This window comes from Notolepis coatsorum, assembly GCF_963971535.1.
Source record: "Notolepis coatsorum genome assembly, chromosome: 18".
Lineage (NCBI taxonomy): Eukaryota > Metazoa > Chordata > Actinopteri > Aulopiformes > Paralepididae > Notolepis > Notolepis coatsorum.
In genome coordinates this window covers 21057083-21069741 of record NC_140182.1, presented here as the reverse complement: position 1 = coordinate 21069741, position 12659 = coordinate 21057083, and the positions used below count along the sequence as shown (strand labels likewise).

General features: G+C 42.8%; 1 protein-coding gene across 1 annotated transcript; it reads left to right on the top strand.

Moving 5' to 3' along the window:
• Positions 1-8928: 8928 nt before the first annotated feature.
• Positions 8929-10548, top strand: cUnh11orf96 (chromosome Un C11orf96 homolog). The gene has a single exon (XM_084335072.1). The coding sequence runs from the start codon at positions 9333-9335 to the stop codon at positions 9711-9713; it is 381 nt and encodes a 126-aa protein (XP_084191198.1). The 5' UTR covers positions 8929-9332; the 3' UTR covers positions 9714-10548.
• Positions 10549-12659: the final 2111 nt, after the last annotated feature.

Here is a 12659-nt window from a genome sequence, read left to right as displayed (position 1 = left end):
ATTCCCAATCAGGTCTCTGACATCAAGGCCACCCAATCATCCCTCCCCTTAATTGGCTGATATCAATCCTTCTGAGCCTTTCAGTCAATGTGTGTCTGGTGCCAGTGTGCCAAGGTTGGGTGCTACATAGTGGTGGTGGAGGAGGCAAGTGCTTTGAGTATCTATAAAAGTGCTATATATATATACTATATTGGATAATACGGTTTGGGATTATTTTTTGGAGTTTCTTCCTACTTTAAATCAGATCAGATTAGAGGGATACAGATATATATTTTTTTTCATTTGGGTGAAATGTTGTTTGACATAATGATTGAGGTTTCGAGGGGCCCTCTGATTGGCCTCCCTCTGACCAATTACATAACTGAGATGGCCTTGATTAAATAATTCCACCAGAGATAATAAGGACACAGAGCACTCAAGATGGCGGCAACAACAGCACTGCTCGCTAACAAACATATTCAGAGAGAATAATTAAATGGGATGTTATTTCATGTACATTTTAGTTTTAAAGATGTTTTAGCTGCAATCTGTATATGGACACACTATCACTCGACACATCCACTCACAGAGAGACAGGGAGACTGGGACAGTTGTTGTCTATACTGTAAATAACCCTGTTGTCCAAATGGTCTCAATTTACAGCCTAGACCTCTAACATTCCTAACATTTGACTTTTTGCTGGATGATGTCCATACACTAATATACTCACTATAACATTATGCTCTCTCTCACTCATTCACTCATACACACTCTCTCTCTCTCTCTCTCTCTCTCTCTCTCTCTCTCTCTCTCTCTCTCTCTCTCTCTCTCTCTCTCTCTCTCTGTCTCTCGCTCCCCCTCCTTAGAAAGAGGGGTGTCCTGTTGAGCGGTTATGTGGCTTACCGACTTCAGATTGATTGATTGATTGAATGAAAATTGTATTAACAGATTGCAGAATGGGTACAATACAGTACGGCTCAATACACACAATTGTTAAGGGGATGCAGACTGGAGAGATCCCCCGGTTCTCTCCAGTCCCCTGACATTTTGTGAGGGTTGCTATGGTTACAGGGGGGGGGGGGGGGGTACCAATAGCAGGTAGAACAGGGTGGTCTGCTGTGCTGGGAATGTGTTGCCTGTAGCGCGTTCCTTGCCCCTCCACCTCATAGACCTGGATAATGGCTAGTCATCTTACCGGCCTGTCTGTCTATCTGCCCGTCTATCTGCCTGTATGTATGTCTTTCTGTCTGTCTGACTACCTGATTGCCTGCCTGCCTGTCTGACTACCTGAATGCCTGTCTGTCTGCCCGTCTGTCTGTATGTCTCCCTACCTTCAGGTAACACCGGTATGCTGGCAGAACTAGGCTGAAGTAGCTGAACAGTAATGTCAGTAATGTCATGGCAAAGCTAAGTGCATGTTCCTAAGAGAGAGTTGTCTCTTCACTGTTCAGTTCAGCACCATGGAGAGCGCCGAGCCCTGCTCTTTTGCCATCGCTGTACTCAATGTAGGATGCTTAGCACCTAAGACAAGACGCGTCCTTGTTACTTAGTTTACGGCTTGGCTAGCAAGAAGTCTGTTTGGTGTGGTTTTGACTATGGGATACAGCTACGGATGGATTTTACAGTTGTTGGCCAAGCCGTAAAAGTACAAAAATATGTTGTAAAATCCAGCAGAAAAGTATGGATCATTTAACTGAATATACTTGTCTGCATCATTTTGAAGTGCGTAACTTTAGAAATTAAGTTTTTTAAAATCTTAAATCTTAAATTTAGAACTAGTTTCACCTGGGGTGATACTAGAGGTGTGGCCATCTGCATGTGGCTTTTGTCCTGCTCATTTCCCTATTCAGGCTCAGGGCTGACACAGGTGTCAGACATTAGTAATTAGTGATAGAGATTAAATGCATGCTGGATCCGCGTTGTTACAGTGTGACACGCTGTTACCGGCTTTGTTTATATAGTAAGTTATCAGATTGGAGATTTCTTACATTTATTGTCAAAGCCTTTGTCATAAAAACCAATAGAATGTCACAGGTTATATTGGTATGAGTTTATGAGTTTAATTAAATGTTTGGGCTGTGAAATGTTTGTTTACATTTGCAATATTTGTAAACATGCTGGGCTAAGAATGTTCTAAAAAGTGAATTTTCCAAAGATTATAATGTGAAAATACCCAACATGGGGCGGCTGGGTGGCGCAGCGGACATTGCGCTCGCCACCAACGCAAGAGACACCGGGTTCGACTCCGGCTGTCGGCGTTGCCTCCGGCTTGGGCCAGTCGTCATACTAACTCAATTGGCAGAGTTAGCGGGTGGAAGTCGATGGGTGGTAATCTGGACGTTGTGGACAGCGACTCCTACAGGTCGCTTGGGGACGCCTGCACAGCAGAGACAGGAAATGGCGGGGGTAGTGTGAGCCTCCCACACGTTACACCTCGCCAATGAGAGTCCGCGCTGGCAGGTGAAAAGATGTGACAGGCTGCCTCCTCGTGTATCGGAGGGGACACGTGATGCAAGGCTTCTATCCTCCCTACAACCGGCCAGTGGGGGGCATATGTGAGCAACGTTCAAGACAGGGGAGGGGAGAATTGGCACAGCAGAATTGGGATGAGAGAAAAAGAGAAAAAGAGGAGAAAAAAGTGGATAAAAAAAATATATACCCAACATGTAGATGTCAAATAAATCCAGACTGTACCTTTAAACCTACACTATGTATCCTTTACATAAAAAACAAATGCTGCTTCTTTAGTAAGTTTCACAGAGTTTGGCCAAGTTGGCCTGAACAAGAGAAAGCCCAACAGTGATGCATGAAACACAGTGCAACTCCATTTAGCCTCTGTAACTATATACCCACCGTCAAGGACCACCACACACACAGACACACACCGCCATGCTGACAGATGGGAAAGATAGTGAAAGCCGAGCCAGCGCTCGTTGATTAAAAGAAGTCCATTTGATTCCATTTTCCATGCAACAGTCTTGTTTCTGACCCATGTTTCATAACTAACAGTAGGCCTACTATCCATGCCCAGACCTCCAGCTCTTCTCCCTACTGTCCCTCTGTAGTATCTGTGGTGCTGGTGACGCTGGGTTTAATGACAGGGGGATGATCGTGGAGGAGAGGATTGTGGGATCAGACTATTTCCAGGCCTGGAAGATTACCCGCTGCCCCCCCCTAAATACCGTCAGCTGTTGGACTGATTAGACGGGTAGAATAGAATACAATAGAATAGAGGATAGGATAGAACAGAATATGATATGATAGAATGGAATAAAATACAATATAATATAATACAATTGGAATAGAATAAGGTAGAGGTGGCAGGGTAGCCTGATGATTAGAGAGACTGGAGGGTCCCAGGTTCTATAGCCACTACAGCCAATGTTTTCATCCCTGACAAACGTGTTTTGGAGCAAGGCATTAAACCTCTACTTGATCAAGGGTGCTGCAAACTGCTGACCCAGCACTCCGGTAAAAAGGCCAACAAGTATACGTGTTTCAGAGGGATATGCAGTACAAGTTTCAAGTTCAAGTTTCAAGTTTGTTTAATAGTTGTCATAGTAAAATACAGAATACTTTTCCATTAAATGCTTTTTTCTGTATGAGCTCCTGGGATTGTGCTAGATAAAAATAGATAAAAAGTATAAAATAGAAAAAGTCAAAAGTATGTGAACAAAAAGTGTTCAGTCAATACATATATACAATATACAATACAGAGTGAAAAAAGAGTAACAGTGAGGTACAATGCAGAAATGGGATGAGGTACAACTTAGGGTAAGGTGCAATGAGGTATGGATTGTAGTGCAATCTCTTTGCTAATAAATATAAAGTGTGTTAAAGTGTCTAAAGTGAGTAGAGTGGGTGTTACGGTGAGTGTTTATTTAAAGTGAGTGTGTGCGTGTGGATGTGTGTGCTGTGAGTGTAGATGATGGGTTGTTACATAGTGTCATTGTCGTTGAGCATCCTGATGGCCTGGGGATAGAAGCTGCTTCTGAGTCTTTCTGTGCTTGCCATGAGACTCCGGTATCGCTTGCCTGACCGCAGCAGTTCAAAGAGGCAGTTGTTTGGGTGACTAGAGTCTTTGATTATTCTCTTAGCCTTACCCATGCAACGCTTGTTGTAAATGTCCTGGAGAGTGGGAAGCCCTGCACCTCCAATTGTGCGTTCGGCTGAACGGGCCACTCTCTGTAGTCTGTTACGGTCTTGTGCGGCGCCGGTGCTATTACCAAACCAGGAGGCAATGTTACCAGTCAGGATGCTCTCTATTGTGCATGAGTAGACGTTTTTGAGGATCTTCTGACTGACTTTGAACTTCCTTAGGCGCCTAGGGAAGTAGAGGCGTTGCCGTGCCTTTTTCACTACACTGTCAATGTGTGTGGTCCATGTCAAGTCCTCGGATATGTGGGCTCCGAGGTACTTAAAACTGTTCACCCTCTCGACCGGTGCCCCATCGATGCTGAGGGGGCTGTAGTCCCTGTGTAATGTTAACATGGCGTTTGAATGCACTAAAGTCAGAACTGAAATTTCTAAAACAGAAGAAGACCATTATTCCATTATTGATTGGAAAGTGTTTATTTCAACACTTATAACCAGGAATATCGGTCAGAACTGACAAGAATCCATACTAGTAGTATGGTCGAAACGTGTTTACGAGAATCATCATGACTATAAATGTTGACCTTGAACGCAGCACTGGTGGCCTTGCCGTGGTGCAATAGGAAAAACAAGCCTCATTCATGAAATGTTCTTGCGCACAAATAAATTCTTACACACTATAGGAGTTTTTTTTATACCTCAATTTAGTCAGGAAGCAAAGCCTGATAGCTAACTCCTTGCCCTCTGACATCTATTGTGTACCGCTTGTAACTGGCCAAGCTTGTAAAGACGTTAAGGTTACACAAGAGGTACACAATAGATGTCAGGGGCAAGGAGTTACAAATAACCACCAGGCTTTGTTTCCTGTCTCTAAGATTAAATTGAGGGCCGAAAAAACTCATTATAGTGAGTAAGAATGAATTTGTGTAACACACATGCTGAGGTTACAGGAAGAGAAATTTGGAGAAAGATGGGGAAAGTGGGAGGATTACAAGGGGAACGAAAACGACATCACAGAGGAAGAACCAAATGCAACACAAGAGGGCGAAGGGTAAAGGAGGAAAGAGGTTCAAGGAGGGTCTCTGAACCCATGTCACAAAATGCTGCTTTAGTTAGCTTTTTTATTTTAATTTTTGTTTAGGGTATGACAACTGTTTTATGTTTTTCCATTTTATTATTTATGTTTGTGGAATTTCTGCTCAAGTCAGTATTTTTTATTTTGTTTTTGAGTATTACATTTTTTCTTTATTGTTTATGTCTGTTTAATAGTGTTGTTGATGTTATTGTATATGTTGTGTTGTATGTCTATAAATGTTTAATAAAAATTTAAGTTTAAAAAAAAAAAATGAATTTGTGCGTAAAAAGCATTTCATGCATGAGGCTTGTTTTGTTTCCACGAGCACACAGACCAACCTTGTCCCTTTTTCCAGACTATCATGGTGCAATCCTGCTCACTGGCGCCAAAGTGTCACACGGTACAAAATGCACTAAATCAAAAGTGCATTGACAGACGACCAGTGTGCACACACACACACACACACACACACACACACACACACACACACACAAACACATTGCACGCATTAGCACACTCACTCACGTGCATGTACCGTTCTAAAAAAAGCAAGGAAGTATGTCATGCGATGTCATGTGAGTGCCAACTGGTGGTTTTTGGGTAGGGCCGTGGGGGGTACAGGGTGTGGATGGGTGACCTTACTCAGAGCTACTGAAAATAGAGCAAGGTGGTATTTGCACGTTCACATCCACTGTTTAAACTTGTGGAGAATGTGTGTGCATGTGTGTGTGTGTCTGTGCGTGCGTGTGTGTGTCTGTGCATGCGTGTGTCTGTGCGTGTGTGTGTGTCTGTCTGTGTGTGTGTCTGTGCATGCGCGTGTGTGTGTGTGTGTGTGTGTGTGTGTCTGTAAATGCGTGCGTGTGTGTGTGTCTGTGTGTGTGTCTGTGTGTGCGTGCGTGCGTTAGAAAGAGATACAAGTCACAGGGTGACCGGGTCTCCTTCCCATTCTCCCCTGGTGTCATCCTCGGTATGCATGACGGAATGGGAGCCGTTTTAGAACCTTCCGTCACACTTGTGTTAAAACCCTGCAACCACTGCAGGGGGGAATCCCTTGAGGTCAAGCGTTTAAAACACAAGAAACATGTCACCTCCGTATCGGTCAATGTGCTATTGCACGGGGGGGTGGAAGTGCCATCGTGGGCAAAGTCGTAGGATAAATTTAGTCATTACTATTACATTACGGTATAGTGAAAGCATGACGTGGCTCTCCGAAGGCAGAGCAGTCGTCTGGTAATCGGAGGGTTCTCTGGTCGATTCCCGGCTCCACCCAGCAGCGTGTTTGGCTACCTGACAGTCATCAATATATTAAATAATACAAATAATTCCACTTTGTGAGTAAATGTCTCAAGATACCCCAATAAATTAATTCAATTTGGTGTGTTCATTCACACGTGTTTTACTCAGTGTTGGGGAGTAGTTTCACTACATGTAATTAAACTAGTTTTTTGTTTTTTTTGCAGTAGCTTGCAGGTAGTTCAACTACATTCTAATATAATGCATAGTGATTCCAGTTGTCAGCTACCTTTTCCCTATTTTGAGGTGTAGTTAACTACTGGAACTACACAAACTATTTGATGTCCAAGGAACAAGAACTTGAGAGACTGCTCATCTCCTATAAGAGATTCTGCTATGACAACTAAGCTGACAGGCCACTGTTATGGAAAATGTTAAAGGACAAAAGATGAGCCGTTTGTTCAAATCAAGTCGTTATTAAAAATAGAAAACATAGTTTATTTCATCTGTGGCCACAAATGAAAGATCAGTTTACAATCAGAGATGTTCACACACAAGAGTCTGACCAGCAAAGTGACAAAGAGCTCTGGTCAGACGTACATTAATACACAGAAATAGACGTAACATTAGAACAGATATGACTGAAAGTATAAAATGGCCCAGTTAGGAGAATCAACCTTGGCTAGGCGGTGATGTTCACTATGTTCCTAACTGGAATGTTAAACAACCTTAAAAGATTAGGTCAAAGGGGAGCTCCAGTAGCTCACCGCGTACCTCGAGCGCTATTTCTGCGCCGGGGACAACCGTGCTCGTCACGGATCTGGGGTAGCAAGTTCGATTCCCGGACAAAGCCGTAACTTTCTCAGAGTGTCTTCCCCCCATCTGTACCCCCATTCAACCTGTTTCTGTCGGTCATTCTTGACCAGAGAAAATGCGATAAACGCAAAAAGAGCCAGCGGAATGGCCAAAGTTAAAAAAAAAAAAAAAAAAAAAGATTAGGTCAAAAGTCATCCTCTCTCTCTGGAGCCCGGAGTCCTTAAAGGAACAGTCGAATATGTATGATATTTCAACACAGATCTATAATGACATGATGATATTTTCTACGACACCACTTAGATCATTAGTTGGTCAATCAAAAGCAGTGTGAACTACTGTTCCCAAGTAACTTAACCAAGCTATATTTCTCTTGAGGGTAGCTTTGCTGTGTGAAGTACTTGGCAGCTTGTAAAGCTAGGATTTCAGCAATAGATTATTGAAAGAGTAGATGTCATTTATCCAAACTGGTGGCCATGTGTCCTCTTGGAAGGGGACTCCTCATATCTTCGTCTATTCCCATGAGAGTATCTCTCTCTCTCTCTCTCTCTCTCTCTCTCTCTCTCTCTCTCTCTCTCTCTCTCTTTCTTTCTTTCTTTCTTCAGGCTGGACGTCACCGGATGCATGACTTCTAATTTTAGACACTTCCCCCTAAATGTGTAGGATTGTTTACATGAACTTTGGTTCAACTGCAAAATGATCACACATTTGACATTTATCATGTGTGTTGGAATGTAACATGTGTATGTGGGTGTGTGTGTGTTTTCATTTTGGAACTATTCACTGTCCTTACTCTGAGTGTGTGTGTGTGTGTGTGTGTGTGTGTGTGTGTGTGTGTGTGTGTTACTTGCCCTAGGGTGGGTGGGAGGAGTGAGTGGAGGGCAGGGGGAAGGGTCACCAACACGGGAACTGTTGTGACTTATCTGCATTGTTTGTTTTTTCATGCTAGCATGTGTATGTATTTACACAATAAACAAAGCTGGGGGACATGCCCCCCGTCTTCCACACCCCAACCTAGAGCATCTGGCACCACACTGACAAATTTCTGACCATAATCTCGTCAACTGGACAATATAGAGCAACTTGTGTTTTGTTTTGTTTTGGCTGCATCTCTTCCAGCTGCAATTCAATTCAACGGGGGACACTGCAAAAAAAAGGTCAAAACAATTCAGCAAAAGCAGATAAATGTCTTTTTCAACATTACAATTATTCTAAAAGGACATTTGTTGTGTCGTTGTTGTTGTTGTTGTTGTTGTTATTATTGTTACTGTTATGACATTCTAGTCTGTCGCACAGTTGCTCCCTTCGGTCAGAATTGATCTGTACAATAAGGTTTAGAATGGAAATAAGCGGAATTGTCCTTTACATTTTGGTTTGCCTCAACTCTGTCCCCTGCTCTCATTCGTTCCCTCTCTCCACCCCTTTCTTGTATCTCTCCCCCCCCCCCTCCCTCTCTTCTCATGTGTTCAGGGAGGGTGACTCTGGCTGACTGCTATGGAAGCCAGAACCGTGAGTGAGACGGGGAGAGGGGAGGGAGGGGGTGTGGGAGGGGTCTGACCGAAAGAGGGCGGCGAGGAGGGAGGGAGGGAGAGAGAGAGAGACAGAGAGAGAGAGACAGAGAGAGAGAAAGAGAGAGAGAGAGAGAGAGAGAGAGAGAGAGAGAGAGATTGAGTGGGTAGGGAGGCGCTATAAAAGAGCATGTCAGAGCTGCCAGCTGCAGTAGCTCTTGCGGACTGAGACACACCACAGACCTAGAAGCAGCGACAAGAGAGACAGAGACGGAAACAGAGACAGACAGAGACACAAAGTGCTCATAGAGTCTTGTTTACACAGAGGAGCCCAAGTCCAATAGCAGTAGTGAGAAAAGCTGCGGCAATCTTGTGCCTGGACTTTGGAGATTTCTTGTTTGTTTTTGATGTGACATTAGTGGGGACCTTTGCTGTTCTGTCGTTCTGAGACAGAGCCTTGTCTTTGAATCAGACAAGGCACCAGAGAGAGAGAGAGAAGAGACAGGAGAACTTTTGGGACTTGCAGAGGGGAATCCAATTGTTTTGTTTTTGTTGACTCTTTTGGTGATCTGAGATCAGGTTTCAACTGAGCTCTCACCTGGCTTTGGCATCAGTTCCCAGCTCACCGTATGGCTGCCGTACGTCAGATGCCCATGGAGGCCTCCGGCTTTCACGTCCTCTCGGCCCACCTGCTGGCCTCGGCCATGGAGGAGTTCCCTCAGCAGCTGCCGGTCCCCAAATGCCCCTCCAGGGGCAAGAGCCGTTGCCGCCGGCCCCGCGAGGCCCGCTTCAAGACGCAGCCCGTCACCTTCGCTGAGATCGCGGAGGTGGAGGAGGAGGGTTCCTCGCCGCTGGAGGAGGAGAGGGCACGGCGCTCCTTCCTGCAGTCACTGGAGAACCTGAGGAGGAGCACGCAGACCCTCCACTGCCCGCCGTCTGCCCGCCACGGACACCCCGCCACATCCACGCAGGCCAGCCTCGACTCCAGTGACTCCGACTCCACCCAGTGAGGGGGAGGAGGACACACGCTCCCCATCTCCTGGCGTACGTCTCCCCGCTTCTAACGGAGACCAACCGAACTGAACCGAGTTGGACCAAGTCGTTAGCCGGCCAGCCCCCGTGTGTGTAGCTGACGGTGTCATTGAGATTCCATCTTTATACAGATGAATATAATACTAACATATCAATATGTTGCTATAAAATGCACTTGATGCATAATCTGTAAAGACAACTCTACCAGTGATGGTTATATTGCTACAGCTGCATTAGGTATCTTAAATGTAAACAGTAGCACGTGACACAGTGTTGAATACACCACTTTGACTCTTCAGATATATTCCTTTTCTACTGCGGACAACTTTTAGAACTTTGTGAGGAAAACTTGAACGATGGGTAATATTTTCCCACGCTATACTAATATATTTGTATTTTTACTTCGAACCCATATTTTCGTGACTTACCAAATTGTAAATATATACACTGACAAAGCAATGTACTGTGCAACAAAAGTGACCTGGTAATCATCAAAAGTAGTAGACTAGCTTTACAAAACTTCGCCAAGAGTTTGAGCTCTTGGCTTTTTCAGCTTTATCTCATGTGAAAAATGTCCACTCTTGCCAAGCTAGGAATAGCAAAAGAAAATGAAGAGAAAAATGCCTTTCCAGATGTCAAGATATTTATTCTATAAATGTGTTTATAATAACCTACTGGGACTGTAGATGTTTTGGGTTTTATTGTTTTTTTTCCCTTCTGACTTTCAAAGAAAATCATAGCCTTTATACTTTATATTTGTAATGTTATATATGTTTGTTTGTCATTATGCACTTCAATAAATATTTGCAAATATATCTGTGTCACATCTGCTTAACATTTGGGAAGTGTTGGGGCATGTTTACATCCACAGTGACACATGGATGAACGATGATATTGTTGTTCACACCTCAGCCTCATCTTCTCACCTGGCCTTTCCTTACTTTTCCTCCCTATAGCTTAAAAGCTACCTCATTATCAGATCATCTGATTATATATAAAAGAAAAATATATATATTTTAAATACTTTGTGATGTCATGTAACTAGAATATACCAGTGGATTTAAATCACAATGTTGAGCCCAGTGGTCGACCCAAACCTACATGAAAGCAAATACGATTTTCAAGTATTCTTTCTGCATTGGATTTTTAAGTTAAATAAACTTATAAATATAAATAAATAAAGTGAATCTGGAATAAAATCGAATTACCATGACTTCTATTGAGTTGAGTAGTGATAGGTCTTCATCTAATTGGTATTGGGCAATTATGAGGCAATTAACCTGTTAAGCCGTAGGGTCTGTTTTTATCATAAATTGATCAATACAGACCGTATTAATTAATGTTGTGTTTCTTTTTCAAATGTAGCCAAGAGTAAAGACCTTAATCCTATCAAAACAGCAGTCAAAGTGTATATTTTTGTTATATTTTGTTTACCGATGTTTTTAAGATTTACCGAAAATAAGAATTTATCGAAAAAATGCTAATTCTATCTCTCGTTAAATTAAATGCAAGGAAATGACTAAATCCAGATTTAACACTGCCATTGGAAAGAGGAGCTTTTTCCCATCCATAGATGTATGATTTGGCCACAATAAGGTCAAGGTCAAGTTCAAGGTCAAATATGAATTTATAATTCAAATGAATTATAATTTATTACTGTATCTACAAATCCTTCTGTTTAATTATCTTCCCTTGATTAATTTGCTTTGATTTTATGTACACTTGATTTCAAGAAGGTGCTGAATGAGCTCAGTGAGCGAAGTCAATAGCACCTCAATGTTTTCATGGTGTTATTCACCGGCAAAGATGCAAAAAAGAAAATCATACTTTATATTCTCCTTTGTTTCATCACAATTTACTCAAGCCTAGTAACAGACACAATATTTCTGACACTGGGAATACATACCCCCAGGTCCCTAGATGTTCCTAGATACCAAGAACATGCTAATTGACCTTGTAGATGTGGAGCAATCTTCCATTTACTTGTATGTATGTGTGTGTATGTGTGTGTGTGTGTGTGTGTGTGTGTGTGTGTGTGTGTGTGCGTGCGTGCGTGCGTGCGTGCGTGCGTGCGTGCGTGCTTGTCCGATAGTAGTGGATTCGTGGGACAGAATCCTCGTTCTGTCACCTTGTTGTCACCTTTAAAGTTAGTCACTTGGTAGATGATATGAGCAGGCTGTGCAATGAGTGAACAATTGAAATTAAGTGCACTGCAGAGACACAGTGCAGATCTACAAACAGAGACAGACAATAACATTAGTGTTAAATACATGTTCATTTGTTATTATTATTAAATTGTTGTATTTGACCAGATGCAAAAAAAAGCATTATATATAAAGCAAGGTCACATGAAAAAAGTTGAGATCATTTAGGATTGTTTCTGTTTTTTTTTGTGTGTAATGTGATTTGCATGAGCCAAAGGGAGCTGCTTCCACAAAATAACAACCATGAATCTAATATACTGTATATTATACTGTATGTGTAAATCCAGTGCTATGAGCTCTGACCCGTATGTACACACTCCACACCAGAGTTGGCCTGGGTCACACTGGCTGCTCCGAGGACGCAAGTCAGTAATGTCAGTTTTGCATCAGCAAACAGAGCTGTGACAGCAGGTCACTGAAGGAAATGACATCAGCAAACAGAGCTATGACAGCAGGTCACTGAAGGAAATGACATCAGCAAACAGAGCTGTGACAGCAGGTCGCTGAAGGAAATGACATCAGCAAACAGAGCTGTGACAGATTGATTGATTGATTGATTGATTGATTGAACATTTTATTAACAGATTGCAGAATGGGTACAATACAGTACAGCTCAATACACACAATTGTTAAGGGGATGCAGACCAGAGAAAGACTTTCGTCTTGTTTACATTAGGGTCCCCCATTTTCAATTAATCACAGCAGCTCACTAAAGAAAAT

Bases quoted from the DNA above. Each gene is read 5' to 3' on its own strand.
- cUnh11orf96 (XM_084335072.1), top strand. From the start codon at position 9,333: ATGGCTGCCGTACGTCAGATGCCCATGGAGGCCTCCGGCTTTCACGTC.